The 26,666-nt window shown below is 37.2% G+C and overlaps 2 protein-coding genes across 3 annotated transcripts; both read left to right on the forward strand.

The window, feature by feature from the left end:
• Window positions 1–1,938: 1,938 nt before the first annotated feature.
• On the forward strand, window positions 1,939–11,734 carry ptpn2a (protein tyrosine phosphatase non-receptor type 2a). Its single transcript, XM_007250446.4, has 9 exons — window positions 1,939–2,234; window positions 4,461–4,551; window positions 4,690–4,790; window positions 6,517–6,615; window positions 6,721–6,858; window positions 7,558–7,767; window positions 8,218–8,379; window positions 8,951–9,138; window positions 9,528–11,734. Exons 1-9 carry the CDS (start codon window positions 2,175–2,177, stop codon window positions 9,718–9,720), a joined length of 1,242 nt encoding a protein of 413 aa, XP_007250508.2. The 5' UTR covers window positions 1,939–2,174; the 3' UTR covers window positions 9,721–11,734.
• A 3,693-nt stretch (window positions 11,735–15,427) lies between these two features.
• On the forward strand, window positions 15,428–26,022 carry cep76 (centrosomal protein 76). Of its 2 annotated transcripts, XM_007250445.4 has the most exons (12): window positions 15,428–15,692; window positions 17,415–17,573; window positions 18,403–18,484; window positions 18,609–18,833; window positions 19,632–19,817; window positions 19,953–20,050; window positions 20,830–20,958; window positions 21,685–21,873; window positions 23,144–23,310; window positions 24,182–24,515; window positions 25,244–25,461; window positions 25,632–26,022. In XM_007250445.4, exons 1-12 carry the CDS (start codon window positions 15,630–15,632, stop codon window positions 25,768–25,770), a joined length of 1,989 nt encoding a protein of 662 aa, XP_007250507.1. In that variant the 5' UTR covers window positions 15,428–15,629; the 3' UTR covers window positions 25,771–26,022. The 2 variants fall into 2 exon arrangements, with proteins under 2 accessions (XP_007250507.1, XP_022529202.1); XM_022673481.2 differs by lacking the exon at window positions 15,428–15,692 and having other exon boundaries at window positions 17,485–17,573; window positions 18,407–18,484.
• The last annotated feature ends 644 nt before the right edge of the window (window positions 26,023–26,666 follow it).

A 26,666-nucleotide genomic window follows, 5' to 3' on the forward strand; every position in this document is an offset into this window, starting at 1 on the left:
CGAGCATTTACAAAATAAACTAAACTAAAATAACAAATAATAAAAAAAGGTAAATGATGGAACTAAAATGGATGAAATTAATCAAATAAATGGGTTAATACTGTATTGTATTGGTATGGGAAATGTAATCAGTGGCATGTTTGAACCCTGAGACTCCTCTCTGTTGGACTGCTGCTGGCAGGGTTGCCAGGTCCACCAAAAATATCCAGCCCAAAGTCAGTCTAAAACCCGCCCATAGAAGCTTAAACTAGCCCAAAATATCTGTCTGTTACACGTTTGAAGCAAATGGCAAAACAACTGAGTGTGTGACGTAGTATATTGTTTATAAGAGATTTATTGTATTGATATTTGCTATTTATTGATATTTATCTTAAGTCATTAATAAAGCACCTCCAGCTCCATCACACTGAACACTGGGCCCCCCCAGGGCAGTGTCCTGAGTCCTCTGCTGTTCACCCTGCTGACTCATGACTGTGCTGCAAAACACAGTTCTAACAGCTTTATCAAGTTCGCCGATGATACAACCGTGCTGGGTCTCATCACCAAAGGCGACGAGTCAGCATACAGAGAGGAGGTGCAGCGGCTGACAGACTGGTGTACAGTCAACAACCTTCACCTGAATGTGGACAAGACAAAGGAAATGGTTGTTGACTTCAGGAGAGCACAACACACCCACTCTCCACTCAACATTGACGGGTCCTCTGTGGAGATTGTTAAGAGCACCAAGTTCCTTGGTGTCCACTTAGCAGATAACCTCACCTGGACCCTGAACACCAGCTCTATAGCCAAGAAAGCCCAGCAGCGTCTCTACTTCCTCCGGAAGCTGAGAAAGGCCCATCTCCCTCCACCCATCCTCACACTCTTCTATAGAGGGACCATTGAGAGCATCCTGAGCAGCTGCATCACTGCCTGGTTTGGAACCTGCACCGTCTCTGACCACAAGACCCTCCAGCGTATTGTGAGGACAGCTGAGAGGATCATCGACGTCTCTCTCCCCTCCATCACGGACATTTACACCACCCGCAGCATCCGCAAAGCAACCAGCATTGTGAATGACCCCACCCATCCCTCACACGAACTGTTCTCCCTCCTGCCTTCGGGAAGAAGGTACCGCAGCATCCGGTCCAGCACGTCCAGATTCTGCAACAGCTTCTACCCCCAAGCCATCAGACTCCTAAACTGCAGAGACTGAACTGATGGTTTTTCTGTACATGCACACACACTCTTACCCCACTTACCCCAGAAAATGGAAAGCACTAAAAACCCTACTACCTCACTGGACTCTATTGCACACTGTGAAATAGAGGTAATTACTACCTCACTGGTCTTTTTTGCACACTGCATAATTTGCACACTGTTTTGTTATTTATTATTCTTTGTCTGTATTGTGTTGTATTGTCTGTGTGCACTTTTGTACTGTTGCACTTATTGTTCTGTCTACACTGTGTTTATGTGCACCATGGTCCCTGGAGGAACGTTGTTTCGTTTCACTGCGTACTCTGTATATAGCTGAAATTACAATAAAAACCACTTTGACTTTGATGTTGTAACATTATTTTTTTTGTTCTTTTTTTTACCCCAGTCAAGAACATTTAATAGTAACATAACTTGCTTTAATTAGTCATTTCTGTTCTTGCCCATCCTGAACTCTTCTCTCCTCTGTTAACATTTTTTTCATCACCTTATGATTTCTGGTTACATTGTGATTTATTTCTCTCTCTCTCTCTCTCTCTCTCTCTCTCTCTCTCCTCCCTTATTACTGTAATCAATGAAGATTGTTTTTGTTTTTTGTGATCATTTTTAAAAGTAGCCCAAAAAACACGCTGGATTTTCAAACAAGCCCAATTTGGGGGGGAAACCGCGAACCTGGCAACTCTGCCTGCTGGCGAACTTGGTAAACCGTGCAGGACGTTTAGTGCACTGAAGGGTCCCTGCTGAAAGGGGCGGCGCTTCGAGCTGAAGCTACGGAAGCAGCTCCGGTGGACGAGAGCTCAGCTCAGTCGCGTTTTATCCTCTTTGACCAGGACGAGTTAGCTAAACGCAGCAATGCGCGGTCTGTCCTGCTGCTTTAACACCGCGGACAGCTCTAAAGACATGATTACTCCCGGGTCCTGCGCGTTGAGCGGAATCTGATCTCGGCTAGTCTTTGTGAATAACTGATTAATCTGAGTAAAATGGATCAGGAGGAGTTCGAGGACATAGATTCACCTGGACAGTGGCAGAACCTCTATAACGTGAGTTAATCGAGAGTTGGTATTTAAGTGGTGGGGTTTTTGGCTGTGCTTAGCTTAATTTGTTTGAGATACGGAAAGGATCGGGGTGATTATTTAGCCCTAAACTAAACTGAGCTAGTAAGTTAGGGAGTTGCTAGGTTAGCTGTGAGCTAGCTAACTAGCTTGACTGTTAGTTCCAGATATTAGGAGTGCGCATGCGCGGGATACCTAGAAACGGTGATGAGCTGCTGCTATAGCTGGCTGCCTCCACAAGCTTAGCTAGAGATATGTTACTAAATGTGGATTTATTCCTTTTCACAGCGCGGTACTGTCACAAATCATGACTGGAGAGGCGGTGTGTGAGCTTGTTATCCACAGAGATCACCTTGTGTCCGTTTCTCACCACCAGTGCTATTATAAACCGAATTAGAAACATTCCCTTTTCACCGCTTCACAGTAAAAGCTGTAAATGTGTGAGTGTGTGACACACAGACACAGTGAGAGAGAGAGATGTTGGCACATGTTGTCTACTAACGTTACATGTTTACTTTGAGAAATTGCAGCGGCGTGAAGAGCAAGCAGGGTTTAATTTCAAGAACACGTTGGTGCACTAGCTACCAAACAGGGCTGAGCTGCACTCACACTTCCTGTGAAACGTACATTGATATGTTTTCTAAGAACTGAGGGGAGATTTCTTCAGAATTGTGTGTGCGCGCGCGCCTGTGTGTGTGTTTCTAGAATTAACCTCACCTCAGAACAGAGCTCACAGAACTGCCAAAAGGACGGTCCTTTCAGCTAGAATTATTATAATCTGTATATCATGTTGCACTTCATGTGTGTTCATGATTGATGGTTAAAAAGATTTGCTTCAGTATTTCAGTTTATTTTCAGGTCTTAACCCATAAAAGTCCAGTTCAGAATATTGATACAGAACCCTAAAGTACTGTAATCTAATCTTAAGATCTACGTACTGATTATTGTAAAGGTTAAACATTTTTTGTCATATTAACTTACTGTTTTATCTTTAGCATCTGTTTCCAATCACACTCCACACTTTTTACATTTTTTTTCTTTTTTTTAAGTCTGTAAATAAAAAAATATATATTTTAAGAATACACTACTGTAACAAAATGAAAAAAAGAAAAACATACAAGAATTTTATTAGATTTGTAACAGAAGTCAATTATCCAGAATCTCATGATACTAATAATGCACTCCCAATATCTCCATATATCCCGGACTGCAGTAAAATAAATGATACTGGACAGATATAATCGGTCTCTAGTAGATATATAATGGAAAACGAGAACAGTGTGAATTTGTTTTTGCTAAAAAGAAAAAGTAGTACCCTGTGATAGTTAAGGGTGGTTTGTATGGCACGATATTTCAGGGTATAATATTGTTCACAATATTCGAAAATGTTGGCAATATTATTGCGTACAATATGATATGGCAAACCTCTAATAATTATTGATGGTGTTGTTTAGATCTTTTATTAACATAAGAAGATTTCTCTGTACAGGTTTACAATAATAAACATTCAACAGTATTGTTTTGAACTATTTCTCTATCTTATTATCAGCACCATGCACCATAATTTAATAGTAGTGGTAAATAGAGGGTATATGACTGTACATTTTACGATAAAATATGAAATGTGAGTAAGGAGACTATTTTTCAAATGTAAGGAGTAGACAGTTAAGATAATTATGTGAAAATTGAATACTTAAATAATGTAAAGATGTGGTTGTATTTAGTTACTTGAGACCTCTGGTTAAAAGAAATGTGAAACATTCTATTAAAGAACTTAAATATTTGGAACAGAGGTGTGGAAGCAAAAAAAGTTACTTTTTAAAGAGAGCTAGTTTTATCTGAAAGCACTGAACCTGCACGCTTACATTCTGTAGATAAGGTTACAAGATCACACATTCACACATACACAGAATATTCAGTATATTTCATTTATGGACTTTTAAAGGGTTCTTGTTTGAAGGGGTTTCAAGGGGTTCTTTGGGGTTAAAAATACCTCCCTGTCGGTTTCCAGACAGGAATGAAACCCTGTTCTAGTCCACACAACTTTCTAAAATGAGATTCTTCAGAGAGGACAATGTAGTCTAAGAAATATATCACTACCCATACTGTTTATTTTAGGCCACCACCAAAAAAATACTATGACCTGTTGTCCTCTGTGTAGAGTGTAGATTAATTTTTGGTTAACAGAAAGATTTCTGTGTCTGTCTTTTTTAGGAAATCCGTAACCAGTCTCAGGAGTGTTCCTTTAAAGTGGCAAAGTTCCCAGAAAACCGAAACAGGAACAGATACAGAGATGTCAGCCCTTGTAAGTGACTATATACTATAAAATGAAATGCTAACAGTTTAAGTAGGCCTTGATCATGTAGGTTCATGGTCTTTTAAAGTATATCAGATAGAAAATTAGATTGTAAAGTTTTTCAGTGAGTCCTTTTATCTTTTTTAGATGATCACAGCCGGGTGCGATTGGAAAATTCTGAAAATGACTACATAAATGCAAGCCTAATAAATGTGGATGATGCCCAAAGAAGCTACATACTTACACAGGTATAAGTGTGAACATGCTCTTTTTGAAATGTCCAGACCAGTAGTTCTCAAGCTCTTCCTAGATGTTCTACATTTTTGCTTACTCACAATACCTAGATGGAAATAGACTAAGCAAAAATGTGAGCTGACTAGGGAGGCCCTGAGGACTGATTTGATATCCACTTTAAACATGAATTCTTCCCTTGAAATAATGTTCTCTGAACAAGCCTGAGCACATTATGTATTTATTATGAATCTTGTGTGTGTTTCCCCGTACTGCTGAATTGCTAATCAGCTTTCCATGGCCACATAATATTCATTAAAATGTAAAAGGCAGATACACTAATGGTAACATGCTGCTAAACTCTTACGTTGTCCCCAAGTAGTGACTAATAAAATGCTTAGAGTAATACATTATACTGTGGGCTGTAATGTCAAAATATTAACTGTAGTGCTTATCTTAATTGAAGCATATTTGCTGGTTCTGTTATTTGTATGTGTAAGTACAAAAACATGTCTATAGTGATGTGCATAGATTTGGTCTTGGTTCTCCAAAAAATGGCATAACAAACTAAAGCACAGATGATCACCACGTTTGTTAATTTACTGTGATAATGTTTTTGTAACTCCAAACGTATTAAGGTAAAGCAGATGGAATATAAGATATCTGTTATCACAGCTGAAGTAACATTGACATGCCAAAAGTCATGGTATAGCATGAAGTGTTAAAGTTTGGAAGAGGTTTGGGTAAGCCCACACCTGTATAAAATGTGTGGTGTTCTCTTGTAAGGGCAGTTGAACAAAGGTTAGTGTGCTCATGGTGAGGCAACATGAATTATTGGGAATTGAGCGAGGCATGGGAGGGTGCCAGATGGGTGGGACATGTAGTTTACTGTGTCCCAGGAGTATGTCATACATAGCATTACCACCCACAGTGGACAGCGCAGTGGGTGGTATTGAGTGTGACCGGTGGTGTCCTGAAGAATTGTCCGGAAAACAATAAACAATAAAATGACTCTGGTATAAAGGACATCCACATTGAATGCTGAAGGCACCACACAGATATCAAGTCAGTTTAGTGTTCTGGCATGTGGCAATATTGCAAACCAGATGTAAACATGAAGATCATGGAGCTGCTTGTATGCACCCCAATAACAATAAGAGCTACTGACTACTGGTTCTAAAGGGTTTATGGACAGTTCATTAGTTTAGTTATACTGGGCTGTGGATTTCTACAACAATTGCACACCAATAAGAAATACAAGTGACTTTAGTTTGCTAATGATTTACAAATACGGTTTTGTGTAAATTCTGTAGAACTGTCTCTGCTCTGTTTTCAAACAGAGAGCAATAAAATAGTCTAGGTATATGATTATATGCATGCTTTGAGATTTTACCCTAAGATGGAAATAACACTGTTTGTGAGTACTATATAACTGTATCACTGTTGCTCCATTGCTTTTGTCATTACAGAAACAGTACAGCCATTTGGTACGAAATCTTCAAATATGATATTAAAATTGGTTCTTTGTTTTGGAGAAAGTTAGTTTTAATTAATTTTAAATTGTAAATACAAAAAAAAATATTTACAAAAAACCTACTCTTCCATACGGTACTAATACATACAGTCCACACATGCATATTTTATTGCATACTCTTCATTACTGCTCAGAGCCGAGTGCAGTTTTCCATCTGTTAAATTGATATAGTATATATTCAATTACTTTTCTTTGTTTCTGACACACAGGGACCCTTGAGAAATACTTGTGGTCACTTCTGGTTAATGATCTGGGAGCAGCGATCCAAAGCTGTCATCATGCTCAACAGAGTGGTAGAAAAAGGAGCTGTAAGTGAATATCTTTTGCATTATTTTCCCCACTTATTCATTGACTACCCTACATGTGCAAGGTGAGCACACACCAGATCTTTTGTTTTTTAATGTCTCTCACAGGAGAAGTGTGCACAGTACTGGCCATCAAACGAGGAGAGACAAATGGATTTCAGTGACACAGGGTTTGTGGTGACTCTAGTGTCAGAAGATGACAAATCTTATTACACGATAAGAGTGCTCAAGCTTCAAAATAGCAAAGTAAGATCCTACACTGACCACTAGGCTTTTATTGTTCATTTACAGAAGCTTTTTTTTTGTTAATTTCAAGAATATACTACTGAAGCAAAATTAATGTTTAACTTTTTATTTTGGATAAATATAACTATATATATATATATATATATTAGTTTTTTTTTACATTCAGTATAAACAAAAGAAATGGTGTAAAGAGTAAATTACCAGAGTATGGTTTTAAGGTAAAAATGCTGCATAATCAGATTCTGTGCAGTATCAGGTGCACTTGCATAAAAAAGCAAGAAAAACTAAAGTACAGTGCCATATATTTTCTTTGGTTCCTTTTTTAGCATTTTTAATTTTAAGAGAGTAGCCCAACTGTGTAGGACTATGAAACACACTTTGTACTTATAGGCTAACAAATATTGCTTTAAATAGAAACCAAAAAAACAGTAATTGTAAAATCTATGTAATATATGTATTAAATTGTAAAACACTATGCTCTGCAGTAAAATTCAATCATTTTAGTAGAAGGGGCAACTGATGCCTTGTACCCTCCCTCTATCTAAATCACGTTCTTTGTAACAGGAGATGGTTAACAGGCTCAGCAGATAACTTGGCTAACAGGCTTGTACAGTAATATTTAGAAGGAGGCCCTGCTTTTCTGCAGCTCTTAAATATCATTCCTGGCTTATAATATTCATGTTGTTGTTCTCTGTTCAGACAGGAGAGATCAGAGATATCTACCACTTTCATTACACCACATGGCCTGATTTTGGCGTGCCAGAGTCCCCAGCGTCTTTTCTCAACTTTTTATTCAAGGTCAGAGAGTCAGGTTCATTGGAGCCTGAGAATGGTCCTGCTGTGGTCCACTGCAGTGCAGGGATTGGTCGATCTGGGACATTCTCATTGGTTGATACCTGCCTTGTCTTGGTAAGTGTTTTTTGTCAAATATAAATTGTTTATAATGGCACAATCAAACCACAACCGCTGAGTTGTTAAATTGTTAAAAAGTGTTCAAGGAATATTTTCACATTGTTGTTTTGTAATTGTTTTCTTTTAGTTTTCTTCTTTTTTTTAAAATAAATGTAATTGTGAAAAAGTGGCAAAATTAATTGATAAAAAACGTATTTCCCATAAGGTTTTTTTTTGTCAGGTTAGATCATTTTTTTGGTGCACTCCGTGTAAATAAAGTGGATTATAAGAGGATATTTTTTACTTAATTATCTTCTTACATTCTTACATACTTAAACTAATCTTCAATCCTACTTTTAATCTTAATTTCTACTTTTGCAAACAAATTAGCAACAGATTTATGCAAGTCCAACCTAGTCTCAGTCCAACTTTGCTGTACAACACTAATTCTGTTGTGCTCATCTGCAGATGGAAAAGAAGAAGGACCCATCGTCTGTGGATATACAGAAGATACTGTTGGACATGAGGGAGTATCGTATGGGCCTCATTCAAACACCAGACCAGCTTCGCTTCTCGTACATGGCTATAAACGAAGGAGCCAAATTCGTCTTAGGAGACTCCACTCTACAGGTATTTTAGCACATTGGCAGCTTTCCATTGTGTTCCAACAGCACTGCTAATATATATTGTTCTGTCTGTTTATCTAGGTTTGGTTTGTTAGCATTTATGAACTTGAGTCCCTTTAGTGTACTTTATGTATATGAAATTACAATTTTAAATATCTATACCTGATACCTGAAGGTGCTGCTAAGTTCAGATGTAGATCAATCTGTACGCGCAGAACTAATTCAGAATCTTTTGATCGCTGCAGATTAAAATCCATGATTGGTGTGTGATTTGTAACTTTTTGGTGATGGACGATAGTAATGTGTCCATTGTAGAACCCTTACTGTTCCTGTTCCTCTATTCTTTGGAAGTTTAATTTTCTGTTATGCTAAAATTGAAAGATTTAAAAAAAAAAAAATTAGTTTCATGGTATACATGGCATCACGCATTGAGTCAGTGTCTGTCTGTTATGATGCCTCTCAGACAAGTACATTTATGTTTATTTTTATAGCAGATCCCAAAAAAGGTTTATGGTGAGTTGCTGAGCTGTACAGACTAGATGCAGTGTTTCTTAATGTTTTTGTTTGTGCTACAGGAGCAGTGGCAGAAACTGTCTAAAGAGGACAAAGAGCCAGAGGCCTATTTGCAGTCGCCTTCCATGGACAACACAGGGCCTGCAGACAAACTAGATAAAGTCAATGGACAGATGGAAGAGCCAGGAGGAAAAGAAGCTGTGATAGAGCTGCCAAAAGAAGGGCAACAAATAGAGCTAAAAACAGAGAGGTATAGTTCTGTTAAATGCTAATGGAATGCTGTTTTTGGAATAATATCTTATTATCTTATAATATCACATTTACAATGTGTGGTCAATCCACCATCATTCTGTTTAAAATCAGCATTTATCAGATGACATTGTATATTTTAGGTAATATGGCTAAAAAGCATCTTTTTGAAACAAGATGAGACAATTTAAATTCTAAATTAAGGAGCAGCAATTATGTATATCATTGTCACACAAAATACTGTTGTCTTTAAAATATAATTTGTACAAAAGTCAGTTCATCGCACAATTACATCCTTACAATAATCAGCTATTCCACATTATACTGTAAAAACTGTTCTTTTGGTTCACTTTGCATTAAATTAAACTTTTTTTTTCTCCTTCCATGTAGCCTGCGTAAGAGGCATCGTGAGGAGCGGATAGCCAGCACAGCACAGAAGCTTCAGCAGATGAAGCACAAGCTGAGTGAATCAGAGAAGAAGAAGGAGAACTGGATGTACTGGAGACCCATTCTCTTAAATGTCGGTGCTGGAGCAGCTCTAGCCATGGGACTGTTCATGTGCTGGGCTTTCCTCTCACAATGACACCCCATCAACAGACACTTTCCACTCATTTTTTTTATTTCATAGTGGGACCCAGGTCAAAGTACTCTCTAATGATGAGATGCTTGGATTTTTGCAAGCAATGGATGTTGTTCATCAATTTCTGTCAGTTTTTGTGCTGTTTATGCTGGAAACATTCATCCCAGGACATTCTGCCTGATTTCCTGAATGTTATATTTACATTAATTACTTTAGTAATTCCATTTCTGTTCAAGCAATCAGCTTCGGGCCTTAACACCTGTAATGTGTTAGGAAACTTGACCCATTAGAACCAATTTAGAATACTTATGCCAGTCAGGTACTGTTTTATAGGAACATTTTTGTTAATCACTCCCTGATCTTTAGATAAGTGATGTGTTTAGGTACTCACCAGGTGCAGATGTCCCTTTTATTTTGTTAAAAGACAGAAATTGTCATTCATGATCTTTATGTTCACATCTCAGGAGTTTTAGTAATGAACTGATGAAAGACTGTCACTGAACATAACAGGTGGGTCATGCTCAATTTTGAAATAATGTATATAGTAAAACACCACAAATGTCTGCTAAACAAAGAAAGTTGTTCTTTGTCTGTTTGTCTCAATAGTGGAATTTGTTGGTAAGGCTATACTAGGTGTCCTTCAGAGTACTTTTTGCCGGTCTAGAGATTTATATCCAATATAGATAACACCAAGTTTATCAGAAGATCCAAAATACATACTAAGGATTTGGATTCGACTTTTTCTTCATTAACCAGAAGCAGCAAAGATGGAGACGTTTTATTTAATTTGCACATTTTTACACAATGGCCCTTGTATTTTATGTGTTCACTCCTAGGGGTCCTGATTCTTGTTAGGCTTGTAGAATAAGTGTTAGGGCTACATGGCCCTTTAAACATAGATTTTTTTAAAGACACTCTCAAAACAGCAGGCTATGAGAAATTACTGGAAAAATGGCTGCACAAGCAATCAAAGAAACCCAAAGAAATCCAACTGTTTTCCTTGTTAAAAAGTACAATAACCCTTTATTATATATAATAGTTTAATGTGTAGTTAAATTAATCTAAAATGGTGCAACAGAAAAAAAGTGAAAAGTTAATTTCAGCTCCCCTTCAAAGAACAGTTAAGGGATTGAAAATAATAATGATTAATTGCTGCGTCTCCTGCTCCACAGCTATCACATTACCCCAGCAGGGTCATCTAGAGAACCTTGAAAGGTTATCCAAATTAGAAATGGGATTGGGCCTTAAACTCACCTGTCTGTGACCTAAAATCAAGAAAATTATTAGTTTCTGAATTAAACAAAAAGAGCACCTCTATTCTGAGTAGAGTTTTAATAGAATGTACACGTTTCTAAATTACATTGGCTACCCTGGAAATAGTAGGGTTATATATTTAATTCCTGTCATGATCAATGCAACTAGAGCCATGGTTTCTGGAAGCTGTTTAGAAATATAGATTTTATTTTTCCTTCAAGGACTGTTGCCTGAACTTAAAAATGATTTGTGGAATTAGTGAAATCAATGTGGACCAAATGGGAGGCCGTATACAGCTTCAGTTCCTGGAATTGATCCAGTGTGTTGCAGAAGTGGCTACTGCTGGCATGGTAAAATCTAATTAAGTTTCCAAACGGGAAAGACTGATTCATTTCCACTGGTCAAGAACAGTGAACCACATATGGGAAGATGGGCCCAATTTGATTATATAACTAATAATAATTTTTACTGGATCCAGATTTGTTACTGGTCATTTTATTATTATTGTAAACAAGATTGTGAGAGAAAAATAAATTAAAATATAAATTAAAATATACTACACGCTTACTGTAGACACAAAGATATACTGTGTAAAATACTGAACATTTAAAAGAGTCCTGATGGTGTGTGTGACTTACACAGACTATACTGCCTAACACAGGTTTTAACTTCACTGATCTCACTTGATTTTTTTTTTTTAGCAATAATTTATATTTAATCTTTCAGAAAAAGTAAAAAAAAAAAAAAAAAAAAAAAAAAAAAAAACCTACATTACCCATTCTGGGGGGTACCTAAGATACGTACAACTGATTTGTTATAAAGTAAACAATATACACCGCATGTGTGTAAAAAAAATCTTAAATAAACTCTACCTTATATTGTCTTAATTAGGCTCTTTATTCCTTCTACTTCTGTTAAATCATATTTATTATGTTTGTTCATAGATCACATCCTCTTATTTTACTTCTCATTTATTCTAAATGCAAATGCCATTTAATAATGACATCAGCACATAATAAATAATAAATAAGTTACTGTTTCCCTGTTCCCTGAAATCTTGCTTCACCTGACTTTTATCTTTTGGTCTTAAAGATCTAAAAATTCAAAACTAGGGTAATCTAAAGTGACGATCACAATTGGGTCGAGCTGAGACCCAGTCTTTTCACTCACTAGCTGAAAAGGGTGAAGCTTCAGCAGACTAAGCAGCACAATGCGTACTGCCACTAAAACAATGCCCAGAAGATGATGAATGAGGCTGAAGTGAACATGTTGCCATGTGTGGAGCGGGAAGGGTACAGGTTCAAAATGCCAGATAAACCCTCAGAAGTTAGTTTTGCTAGTTGACTGACGAGGATTAAACCTTTTTTCCATGTTTATTAAAAGCCTCAGGGCATCAACATGGTGCTATCTATATATCCCCTAAAATGTGTTCCTGAGAAGAAGCAAAACAAGCAAACAACAAGTTGTCCAAATGGGGAGGAATTTTCCTGCCCCATGCCATAAGAGAGACAGGGCCGCAGTGCCAATGTGAGTCAGAACAGATGGACTTTGGAAGGACACAGAAAAGGACAGTTCACTGGTTCTATGGTTGTGCATCGTAAACCATTCATACGGGAATAACGTTCTGAATCCAAAGCATTTTAAATAGGAGAAACAGTTTTCTCCATTGCATACACAAAATTCTGAAAACTGGTGTATCACAAACATAGCTCTAAATTGCAAAATGTTAGGTACAAGTCTATGTGTTCTCAGTCAACTGTCATTATAAAACACAGTTTTGCAAATCTCTGAACACAAATTGTATAATTTTACACTCTGGTCACCTAGAAACAATGATCTTATATTGCACTTGTGTTTTATGGTGCTCTCTACAGTAATTACAGTATACATATACTTATATGTGTGTATCTTATAGAACTTAAGAGAAATGTACTATCAAAAGTGCATGTTTTTTGTATTTGCTTTCCTGTTTACCGACCTAGATTACTCAATTTTTGGCCAATGTGACATTGGACAGCAGGACAAATACTATTTCTGTTTTTATTTTGGTCATTTTCTCTATTAAAAATGCATTTATTTTTACATAAAGTAATAATAAAGTCCACTACATAAAGGTTTGTCTCCTACAACTTTTTCTTCCCTCTGTTATCCTGCCTTAAGTAACTACAGTAAGAAAAATATTACTAGCAGTGGTGGAAAGGTAAGCAGGTCGTTTTTTGGGTGCTGCTTGGTGGTTAATATGAACTGGAAATGTCCTGGTAAAGTCCTGCTGGGAACTCCATATGGTTTATTTATCAATGGTTTAATTACTGCTAGTTGAAAGGCTTTGGGTAAATGCCCCAGGCTTAGCAATGAGTCTACTATCGTTATTATTTAACTATATCAGGTAGTATTTGTTTGTTAATATCAGTGCATTTGTATTGTTAACACAAGAGAGGGTCAGTCAAAAATTTCTCATGTCTCCCTCAATTGTGAACTTCTTCTTATTTGCAAACTTTTAGCAAGTATTTGTATTGACATTTACCTTTCCTGTCCATCTGTCTTCCTCTCATTCTGTCACAGCTCTGTACTCTCTCTCTCTCTTACTCATGTTTGGGGTCTCTGCTTGTGTCTCCACAGCGGACATGGTTTGTTTCAGTTCAGGTACAGGGATGAGTGCTTTGAGGCCAGAAGCTGAGCTTGATCTCCAGTTTCTCTCACACATCATGATCAACAGTCCTGCAAACAGAAGAAGGTTTTGGTCTACTAGGTGCACTATGTGAAGGGTCTATTATGATTAGCTGATTCAGGTTAATTTGCCTATCCTTATTCTAATTAGTAATAATAAATAGTAATAAATGTGGGGGTGTCCTAACTTTTTGTCACAACAGAGAATTTTTTTTTTTGCTCATTATATTTTACAACTCATGTTTAAAAGTAATTTCTTTAAATTTATATGTTTAGCTATATAAGATCCACGTGTCAGTATTGGTCATGACATGTACATGCCATGTACACTGTAAAACACTGCTGTAGAATTTACTGTAAAAAAACTGCCAGTAAATTACTTTAACAAATGTTAACAAAACTTTTACTGTAAACTAGTAACATTTACAGTAACATTTTTCACTGCCATGACAAATCTGTAAAAGCCATAAAATGAGAGTAATTTGCAGTAAATAATATTTACCCTGAATTGTTTTTATTTCCTAGTACTTTTCACATATAAATGAAAAGGCAAACTTACTTAAAATAAAACAAAATAAGCTTTCTTAAGTGTTTAATAACTCTGAAACTGAAAAGCTAGCTAAATAACACCTAGTGAAAACTCATACCCCACAAATTAGCACTAGACCGAAGAGGCTAATGTTGTTAGCTAACAAGTAGTGGAAGCTTGTATTTAAACTTTTTCATGAGCTTAATGTAGCTTACTAAAATGTATTTACATTAGCGCCATCACACCATGAAAATATGAGGCTAATGTAGCTAATTAGCAAACAATTAGTGGAAACTTACCCTGAGTTATGAGGCTAACGTAGTGAACATGCATTAACACTAATACTTTAGGCACAATTTAGGCTTATACTTACCCTGGTGTTGTGAGGCTAATATAGTGAGGTAATATTTGAAGCTACTTTATATACAGCTCTGGAAAAAATAAAGAGAGCAATTCAGAGTTGGTTTGATGGCTTTATCATCCATCTTCCTCTTAATTATATTCCAGATTTTTTACATTTGGTAAAATCAAAGAAACACATTATTTTTAAGTGGTCTCTTATTTTTTTCCAGAGCTGTATATAATGATGCCTAATCCGGTAATGTTGAAAAACGGATGTTTTTCATTATCAACAAAAAAAATGCAACCAAAAATAAATGTTTAATCAATGTTCTTTGCTGTTAGTGAAATTCACTGTAAGCATGAGTTTGACATTCATATCGACCAGTTTATATTTAAATAAACCTTATATTTTCTATTTGTTAGTGAATAAATAAGACCAATGAATAGGACATTTTTTATATTTTAAAGGTAATTTCAAAGAGAATACCATATTTAGCCATATTGGTTGGTCAAACGTTCGTATTATACATTACGTACTTCCTTTTAAAAGGGATGTATTTAGCTACAAACCCCCAAAAAAGAATAAATAAAAGAGCACCAACAATAAATCTCTGACAGAGCTTTAAACAAGAATGAAGGAGACCAGAATCGTTTTTTAACTACACTCTGCAGAAAAAAAACTACAAAAGGGTCTTTGGAACATGACAGCATTTTATAGCTGTCCAAGTATCGCCTGACTGAATTGTAGATAGCTTAAACCGACGCTTAAGCAATACGTGTGGTCCAATTTTAAATTATAATCTTAGATCAAGTTATGAATTACATTAGTATTTAACGATTTGTCTAAAATGTTTTAAAACGTGGTAAAATAGTGCGGCTTTCGAAGAAGCCAGTCTCCCGCTGGCCTTTCCGCCAGGATTTAAACTGGCGAAGGGGAGGAGGCGGAGCTGCTGATTGTGACATCTGACACATAACTGAAATAAACAGCGACACTGAACAATGTAGCTGTAATAAACCACTAAATACGAGTTTGTCTTAAGAGTTTTGGATACTGACTTGAAAACACTAAGTTTAATTTAGTCGTTTTATTGTTTTAGATACACTTTAAACTGGTTTAAACATGTCTCTTCCACCGGAGAAAGCGTCAGAACTGAAGCAGATCATCCAGGATCATTTAATGAAGGTAACGTATGTCGCCCAGGTTCTCTCTGTTTGCTAACTGATTGTCTGGCCTGACTGCAACTAAGTGTGTGTTTGAATCAGGTTTGGGCTCAGAGAGCTGTGGAGCAGCAGGAGCACCGGTTGCTGAGTGGCTAACGAATTGAACTACAATAATTACACTCTACATGTAGGTTACTAACCTAACTTAGCTAGATATCATCATTCACTATTGACACTTTCCCTTAATAATACATCTAGCCACCACTGATACTGTTTAAAATGATCTAGAGCTTCATACTGCTGCTACTACTGCAGCTACAGCTTAAGTTGTTACTACTTAAAGGACCATTAAGGACTAACAGTTAAACGGTATTTTGACCAGGATGTATCATCCGATATTACAGAAACATGCTGAGTTTAAACACTGGCAGCTCTTGTCAGCAAAGACTGTGCAGTACTCTGGAAAATCTGTGTGGGTTTTTAGGCTTGAAGCCTGCCCACTGTTATTCCCACAATCCAATTTCCACACTCAGGATTGCCAGGTAAAGACAACAGCACACAGACAGGGTGCTGCAGCCATAGCAACAGGTGAGTTGGCTATGTTTATGTTGAACAGGTAATCACTAAGCTTCAGTAAGGTTGCTTACCATAACTTTATCATTTATCACCACCGCTAGCATAGTAGGGTCCGGTGTTTTGGACATTGGAACATATATATTCAAAACTCATAATATAATAACATAATAAGACTAATCATATAGCATTATTTTGTGTATGATTCATCATCCCAGAAATGCTTGCAATAAACCATATTATTATAATGTTAAAACTATTAAATGCCACTATTATTATAATGACAGTAAAATATCATAACAAAGCAATTATACCCTTTTTAAAAAAGACAACTATTTTGTAATTATCATGTTTTAGTCTTCCATCGGAAATACATGCTTTTTTCACCTACTGCAGTTCACACTGTGTGTATAGGTCACAGGCATTGGTCATAGCATGACTGACCTAAATACTGTTCTCTGTTTTATATGTGAACTAACATACAAATAAACACATTGCAAAACCTTCAATGTGGCTGTTAAGCATGCACTTATTGCAGTGTTAATGCTTATTGTTCAGCCCAAAAACTGTACATGTTCATTTGAGTTTGATGGATTAGATCTTCTATAAGCCTGAAGAACTTGATCAAGCTGGGAGTAAAGTTGATCATACTGTTAAAGCTGGTTAACCAGATAGGTCAGGTAGGTCATACTGGTGGAAAGGGCTGCAACTAATAATTATTTTGGTAGTGGACTAATCTGGTGTTTTTTTGATTAGTTGATTAGTCAGTTATTTCTGCCATATCCTTCATCATTTTAAAATAAAAGAAACAGCTGGATGTGGGATCTAATTGCCCTTTAAATGCCCAGAAGATGTTTAAATGTGATAATTGTGATATTTAGTAAATAAATATGTACCTAATTTATTAAAAACTTTATTTTAAAGTAGATGACTATTTCACAGCGTTGTGTCACAGTTATGGTTACCCTCTCCAGATTTAGTTCTTATCTTAATCAAGAGGTGCAAATAATACACTGGACAAATTACACTGTGGATGCTGTATTTTCCTGTTTTTACTGTTTATCATTCCAATTTGATATTTTTACTGATCCTGAAGTTTATGTTCATGTGGATGTGGTTTGATGCACATGTCTGTGGATCCAGTCAGTAATATTAATGATTATATGATCAGATGGATATCCATGGGAAAATTCGAGGTGTCCTTGCGGAGACGCTGCAAGCTGAAGGGGACCGTGGAGAACGACCACTCTCTGAGGAAGACTTTCTCACTGCTCTCCAGCGCAGAGGCATTGTAGAGGAGGCCATGAAGGAGCTGAGTTTTGTTAATGTGGTAAGATACTTAATACAGACCTTTTTAATATTTATTTTTTTAGCCCACAAGCAAACATTGCTGACTGTTCTTGCCAATACACAGCCTTAGTGCTTAGGAAGAGAGTTACTGAACTACTGAACCCTAAACTATTTTTAAAAAGCGCTTTTATTGTGGTAATTTCCGCCTCTGCAGTGCCCTTTCAGGTGAGGATGATGTGTCGCTGTACTTGGGTATGCAGACACATCGGAACATGCAAATCAGTCAATCAGTCAGTGACGTCCAACCATCTGCTTCTCACTGCTATCATAGGCACACTGCTGCTGCTGCTGCTGCTCAGCCAATCAGATCTCCCTCCTGCCCTGCCTCTAAACCCATACATCACCCAGTGCCTCTCCGAAGCTACCCCTCCCATTTTTTTTAAAGTTTGAGCTGAGGCCCCTTTAAAAAGTTTTTAATGATACAGGAGGCCAGATTACCCACAACTCAAAATATAACAAAAGTTGTACTGTGACAGACCAGGTTATACCTTAGCCTCAACAAATTTCCCTTAAAGTGGTGATTTACCATCAGTATTTCACTGTGGTCCAGGATTAATCTATATCTTTAGTGTCCTGGCAGCAATAGACCACTGATAGTGTGCCATATTTCTGTATCTGTCTTTGTTTGTACTGGGAATTTGAGTTTTATATATATATATATATATATATATACACAACATTCTGACAGTTTTGAATCACATTTTGGATACCTAATTTATGGTTTTGTTTGCTATTCTGCTATATTTTTTTACTTCAATTCTATGATTGTTGGTGTTACTACAAAGTTTTAGGGATTATGTTTTCTTTAGACAGAATCACAAATAGAAGCAGATGCTCTCAACACATCTCAACCTCGCCTCTCTGAGAAGAACATAACACAACCTAAAACAAGTGAGTCCCGTGTAGTGTTTAGAAGGTGCAGTTTATATGTCTAATATGACACAAACAGTCATGATGTTCATTAATTAACCAAACTATTGTTTCAGATTTTGTGTTTTCTGTTTTTTTCCACTAGTGAATATCAGTCCATTGAGAAGATACCTGTACCTGCAGGTCCTGGGGGGCAAAGCCTTTCTTGAGCATCTACAGGAGCCAGAGCCTCTACCTGGTCAGGTGTGCTCTACCTTAACGCTCCACCTACACTTCCGCAATCAGCGCTTTCGCTCCAAGCCAGTGCCGTGTGCCTGTGAGCCAGACTTGCAGGAGGGCTTCCTTCTTGAAGTGCACAGAGATAGCCCAGGTATCTCACAGCACTCAGACACCTGTACCTCTGTGTTTCCTATTCTTTCTGATAGAATTTCTGAGTAGATGTAGAGAAACAGTATTACAGTGTCTATAACAACAGTAGTTTCCTAAAGTACTGGGATGTTAAAGTTGTGTATTCAGTAGAGGAAAGTGTAATAATATAATAAAAAAATAAATATATATATATATATATATATATATATATATATATATATATATATATATATAATACATATATGATATATAATAAAATAATAGAATAAAGTTTCAGGGTATTTTTGTGATAAGGATATTCTTGGTGAGATATAAAAATGTTTTTTTAATAAATATTTATGCAATCAGCAATGACCAAAAAAATATTTATGAACAATAACTTACCAAAGCTCTGATTTAAATAAAATAATAATGATGTAGCAAAATAAATAATGTAACCTTAAAACAATGTATTGTAAAAAGAAATGCGCATTCTATGAAACGGCAAATATAAACATTTATTCAAAATACGTCCCTATAATTAATAGACTTTTTGGATATCTATTTAATTATCTAATTATCTCAGAAATAAGTGTGTTTTTGCTTGTACAATTGCCATATACACTTACAGTAAATTGAAAGAAACATAAATATATTAACAAATAACATGAGAGAGAGAGATTATAATTGTTTTTAAATACCTAAGATTGATATGTCATATAGAAGAAATATCCAGTAATGCAGATGGAAATATATTATATTTTATATATTGTAATTTTGATAGATCTTATGAAAATGTGTGTTTCTATTTCTGGACCAGGGGATGCCGGTAAAATGGCTGATGCCACCACCATGTTGTCCATCTGTGACCCAGTGCACATGGTGATGATCAAAACGGACACTTCTGGAGATACAACACTTGTCTCTTCCTATTTCCTGGACTGGCGGTCTGTCCTCAGTGCACCCAGTGGAAAGACAACAGTGTCTGTGGAGCTGCTTGGTGTAGGTGAGAAAATTCACTTCTAGACCTAAAAAGCTTGGTCATTTATTTATTTTATATTTGCTTTGGCTGGTGTGGTTAAGACACTTTCATTGACATTCATTGTATCGTTCTGTTTTTGTGTGGGTGTGGTTCCTATAGGTAGTGAGTGTAAGGTTCCAGCTGGGGTTCTTAACATCAAATTGGAGATGTATCCTCCCCTTAGTGAGACTCTGAGCCCTGAAGTAATCAGCACACAGGTAAAGTATTCTTTATTATCTCCTCAGCATTGCACAACTCTAACCATCATTTTAATTGAGTTAATCGTGATTTGTTGACATAATAGTGATTTGTTTAGTGCACCGTATTTTTTGCACTATAAGTTGCACTTAAAATCTTTTAATTTTCCTAAAAATTGTCAGTGCGTCTCATAATCCAGTGCTTCTTATGTATGAATTTTACCAGTCAGGTTGTGAGGAGCAGTAAAGCCACTCTGCTGAAGTGCAACTTTATAGTTTAGTTCTCCAGCACAGAGACTTGAGACAGTATGGAGCAGTATTAGCATTAGCTGCAAATTGCGCTAAGCACTAGCTCTTTTGCCATTCAGAGGTGAGTATTAGCAGCCTGTAGCCTGCTGCTTACCCCGGCTAGCACTGCTGAAGCAGCATTAGCATTACCCGCTAACCACGCTAAGCGCTAGTTAGCTCTCCCGTCATTCAGAGGCGAGTATATTTGACTGTAGCTGTCCCGTTTACCGTGTTAAAACAAACTACGTGGGACGAACCGCTAGCTAATATCGCCCTGGGTAACCAAAATACTCGGCGTTCCTTATATAGGGCTGTCTGGCCAGCCTTAGTGAAAATCTGGAAATCTAAGTTTACTATAGATAAATGGAAGCGCTCTGTGTAGATTAACATCCAGAACTCGTTTAATTTAAAAAATAAGGCACTTTATAATCCAGTGCGCATTATAGTGTGAAAAATACAGTAGTCCATATTGTGATATTATTGTTGCATGCTTATTGCCTCACTGTTTACAGCAATCACTGGAGCGTCAGAAAACTGCAGAGAAGGAGCGTTTATTTCTGGTCTATGCCAAGCAGTGGTGGAGAGAGTTCTTAGAGATAAGACCCTCCCATCAGTCCAAACTAGTCAAGATCTTTGCCCAGGTGAGTAGCAGAAATTAAATTATAGCTGGAATGGTAAACAAAAAAACAAAACAATATTTTAGTTACATATTCATTGTCATTGTTGATGCAAAACAACTTTTTTTTCTTTCACATTTTTTCCCATTTTCTCTTAACTTAGCTTGGTCAATTGTCCCACCCATTCAGCTGCTACTCAGCTGTATATCCCCCCATCACTAACTATGCCACAACACCAGGAGAGTAAAGACTAGCACAGGCTGTCACATGAAGTCAACTACTGCCTCTTTTCAAACTGCTGGAACTGGAAAGCGCAGAGATTCGGTTCTGATACATCAGCTCACAGATGTCTTGTGCTGATTGACATCACTCTTACGGAGTGATGAGGGGAAAGAACACCTTCTACCGACCCAGAGAGAGCAAGGCCAATTGTGCTCTCTCCAGGCTCCTGTAGCTGATGGCAAGCTATATGACTGGGATTCGAACCAGAGATCTCTCGGTCATAGTGGCAGCACTTTAGACTACTGGACCACTTGTTGCCTAATGCACAAAAACTTTGCTTTACACTTTTTTGACGAAGGGATCATGAAAAATGTAAAAATGTGCTATTAGTGTACATGTAAGCTTTAAGCTTTTGGATTTTCATGGTCTTATTTGTCCCTCTACCCCTCATTCCCTTTTTCTACCTCATCTCTCTCTTTATTCATCCACATATCCCTGTGAAAGCAGTGTGTGTTACTTGTATTTTAGGATGAAAATGGTGTAAACCGGCCGGTGTGTTCATACGTGCGTGTGTTGCGTGCTGGTCGGTTGTTGGAAAGCCCGCGCCAGGCTGCTCGCTTTGTCAGTCTTCTGGTCCAGGAAAGAGCGCCTGTGGTGGGAGGAGGAGCACGGCAGGAGCAGTGGTGTACCATGATGGCCTTCCTCTGTCGAAACAAGGTAACAAACTCAAATCAAAATCACTTCTCTTCCATGTATTTCATGGAATATATTATATTTTCTAAATCTTGGTACATTTGTCTCATTTTGGAATTGTATTAAACATCTTCAAAACTTTAAATGAAAAACTACACTAAAATAAAACAAAATAACACTTTAACACTTGACTGCCTGCACATAGTAGTATTGTAAAGAGTGTGCTGTTCAACACTCTCATCCTGCTGCAGTGCTTAAGATCTTATATATTACACTGTGCAGAAATTCAGGATTATTTACTCCTCCATAAACTCAGTGTTTTTCTCTTGGTTTGTTTGCTTTCACACGTTTAAAAATCCAAGTGCACTGAAATGCATAATTACCATTTTTATTGGGTAAGATAAAAATCAAAAGAATAAATAAAAAGAGGTTACAGAGCATCTATAAATGTACATTTACATGCATAGACTTTTTTATTCAATTTTTCTTGTTAATTACTCAGCCTGCCACTTAATGCCACCACACTAAACAGACCATTTTAGACCTTAATAAATGTATTTAAAAAAGAAAGCAAAACACAACCTAAAATAGTAATAATTCAAAACCATCAACATGATTAATGATCCACATGAAACATCTGTCTGCCTGATCTCAGAAAAGAAGGAGAAAAAGGGGGCATATATATGAATACATTGATGTATATTACCTTTTAAGAGTGATTTTCTTTTTTTTTTTTTTTTCCCCAATCCATATAAGAATGTGTTCTCCGCATACTAGTCAGCCCTTTTTTGGGGTAGGAGGAAGAAAGTAAATAACAGGAAGAATCAAAGCATCCTTCTTATTAGGGTGGGAGATATGGCCCTAAAATAATATCATAATGTGTCAGGGTATTTTTTAGAACTATATTCTTGGAGATTTGGGAAAACGTTGACTTGGTAATATTATTATTGCATACGACATGATTTGGCACACCCATAATTGAGATTTTCACCAGATTTAAACAAAAGTCATTTATTTAACATATCATGATGATAATAATGCACTCCATATATCCATATATATCAGGGATTGAAGTAAAATAAATGATATCTAACAGATATAATCTGTCCCTAGTAGATATTTAATGGAAAATGAAAACAGTATGAATCTTTCTTTTGCTATAAACTGCAAAAGAGTTGTACCCTGATGGCCCATATAGCCCTAAAATAATATCACAATAGTTTGGGGCATTTTTGTGATTAAAAAAAAAAAAACAAAGTTTGTTCTGTTTTTTTTGTTTTGTTTTTTTTGGCAGGGTGATTGTGAAGACCATGCCACACTGCTGTGTAGTCTGCTACTAGGCTTTGGTCTGGATGCTTATGTTTGTGTAGGCACCAAATCCAAAAACACCCCTCACACATGGGTGATGACCTGTGGGACAGATGGAACCGTCACCTTCTGGGAGAGCCTGACTGCACACAGGTAGTAGACTTACACTTATACCACACTGTACACATGCAGTCTGTTTCAACATGTATCATAATCACCTTGGTCATACGTGTGCAATAGTGCAAACAGGTGCGCTCTTGTGTGCAGTAGTTGTTGTACTATTTACTAATTGACTTTTAAGTACTATTGCATTCACTACATTTTGTGTTGTTCCAAATCAACTCACTCCTTTTCTAATTTCTTTTCTCTCTCTCTCTCTCTCTTTCTTTCTCTCACTCTGACTCTCACTTTCACTCCCTCACTCTCACTCACTCACACACAAGTTGTAAACTGTCTTACTTTCTCTTAAGTTAACTCACTTTTTATATTACAATCTCAGTCATCTCTCTCCCTCTCCCACTCTCTCACTCACACTCATACACAAGTTATAAACTCTGTCTTATTTTCTCTTAAGTTAACTCACTTTTTATATTACAATCTCCGTCATCTCTCTCCCTCTCCCTCTCCCACTCTCTCACTCTCACTCTCACTCACACTCATACACAACTTATAAACTCTCCGTCTTATTTTCTCTTAAGTTAACTCACTTTTTATATTACAATCTCTGTCAACTCTCACACACTCTCTCTCTCTCTCGCTCTCCCTCTCTCTCTCGCTCTCTCTCTCTCTCTCTCTCTCTCTCTCTCTCTCACAAAATGTTCTGTATTGTCTGTTTCAACATACACCGCACTTAAAACTCATAACATTCATCAATTATCTTTACTGGTATTGTTCAGGTTCATACTTGCCATGAAATTCCCAGTAAAAATACAACAGTTTCTTTATTATTAGCCTTCTGTAGCTTTTGACGTACTATTGGTTGTATGTCTTCTTTTCAAAACAACACGCCTGCTTTCCTCCTCAGGTACCTACATCAGCCGATAGACCCTGAAGCCCCTCCAATGGTTCCTCAGCCCAAACCCACATACCCTTACCGCACCATCGGCTGTGTTTTTAACCACAAGACGTTTCTGGCGAACTGCCAGCCGTCAGACTCTGTGGAGCTGTGTGTGTTTGAATTTACGGATGGTTCACGCTGGAAGGCTATGAGTGAGGACGCAGTACGATCAGTTTGTGCTCCTGGATCCACCTCCTCCCTCCCCCCACTGCCCCCTCTCTGCTCCTCCTCTGTTCAGACCAGTGAGGCCAGTAATCAGCTGGAGCTGGAGATGCGCTTCTTACTGGCTGAGCACAGAAAGGTAGGATAGATCTGGAGATGTAGGGAATAGTTGGGGGAATGTTCAGGTAAATCAGGTTCAAAAGTGTGCAGTAGTTGTCATATTTTTTACTTATTAGCTTTTAACTACTATTGCATTCACCACATTTTAAGTTGTTCCAAATCAACTCTCACTCCTTTTCTCATTTCTCTCTCTCTCTTCTTCTGTTTTCTTTTAGGTTGTGTTCTCACGTTTTATATTACAGTCTCTGTCAACTCTCACATGCTCTCTCTTTCTCTCTCTCTCTCTTTCTCTCTCTCATTCAACATGTTTTGTGATGTCAAAAAATGTGTAATGTGAAAACATTTTGTGGCATCACAGAACATTTTGTGACCTCAAAGAACGTTTTGTGGCATCACAGAACATTTTGTGACATGGCTGTGACATGTTCTGTGATGTCACAAAATGTTCTATATTATCACAAAACATTTTGTGATGTCAAAAAAAAAGAAATAACATTTTGTGACATCACAGAACATTTTGTGACAACAGAATTTTAGAATTATGTGTAATATTTGACCAGAAACCTAGCTACTGTCAGTCATCCACACTCTTTCTTTTAACCTTTAACTCTTTTAACAGCTATCACTGTCTCATTCTCTGACAAATCAAGTCAACTTTCTTTCTTTCATACTTTCTTTCTTTCCTTCCTTCTTTCTGTTTTTTTAACATTCATCCCTCTGTTTGCTTTCTCTCTATCTGCCATTCAGGATCTTGGTCTGGCTACAGTGTGGGATGATCACCTGTCTTACCTGCTGTCCTCTGCTCTGGCTGCGTATGAGCTGGAGCGCTGTACGGGGGTGTCGTGTGGAAACGAGGAGTTTCAGGATGCTGTGAGGAGAGCCGTACCCGACGGGCACACCTTTAAAGGCTTTCCTATTCACTTCCTACACCGCAATGCACGCAGAGCCTTCGCCACCTGTCTCAGGTACACACCTTTTATCACAACGCTTCTGTAACAGAGCACAGAGCATAGGCTTTCTCCACACAAGCTTTTATTACATCCACAGACATCAGTCCCACAAGACACCAAAGCAGGATTCATGGTTTTATTGAGCTTTGAGTGTCTTCTAATATCAGTCCCACATCTCTGCACAGGTCACCTTTCTGTGAGGAGATTGTGTGCTGTCGAGGAGACCACGTCCGGCTGGCAGTGAGGGTCCGCGTGTTTGCGTATCCTGAGTCGGCTTGTGCTGTCTGGATCATGTTCGCCTGCAAGTACAGATCAGTACTGTGAGCTTTCACGCTTTCACACGAACTCCAGGATGTCTTCAGGGTTAATGCACTGTCAGCAGCGTCAGCATTATTTATTTCCACTTAGTTTTTAAAGGTGAGCTGTGCAAATGTCTGTATGCAGATTTTATTACAGTATAGGACTGCTTTCCTCCAGAGGGTCCCTGACCTTGTCTTTTTTTTTTTTTTTTTTTTACAAAAGTGCACTATATGTATATATTTTGTAAATAAATAAATAAAAAAATACCTAAACATGTATGTAGCCTCAACTCGTTCATCTACACATGAGTTTTAGGGACATTATCAGGTTTTGTAAACCACTGATTGTTTTTTTTTTTTTCAAGACCTTAATTGGGACCACTAGATGGCAGTGTTGCGCTTTACACGTAGATTAGATGGACCAACAGAAGTTGCTGGAATTAAATTGGTTTCATTAAATTTACTTACATTTAAATTGAGTTTTATCCTTCTCTCTCTTAAAGTAATGTCAGCAATGATCTCCTGATAGAATACAGTGCTCTCTTTGTTTAAATGTCTAAAACTAATCAGAGGCTAACAGTGATTGTTTTTAAGGTCGTATCAATTATACCAGAATTTCTTTTCAGTAAAGAGGTTTATGATGTGACTTCCATCAATCAAGCTCTTATTATTAAAGATTTCCATTTTAAGGCACCTTATAGGCAATATGATAAGCAGAAGGTTCGCCTCAAATGGCATTTATATGATAATGTTTCAGTTTTCAAACCTGTTATTAACCTGTAACTTACCTGTATCCTTCGGGAGTGGCTGCTTTTATACCCTTAATTGGGTAGGGGGGAAATCTCTGGTGCTGTAAGGGGTTCCAGGTGACTTGTGTAAAAAAAAAAAGATATGTTAATGCAAGAGATTATATCTTTTTGT

This window comes from Astyanax mexicanus, chromosome 6 (assembly GCF_023375975.1).
Source record: "Astyanax mexicanus isolate ESR-SI-001 chromosome 6, AstMex3_surface, whole genome shotgun sequence".
In the NCBI taxonomy this organism is placed as follows: domain Eukaryota; kingdom Metazoa; phylum Chordata; class Actinopteri; order Characiformes; family Acestrorhamphidae; genus Astyanax; species Astyanax mexicanus.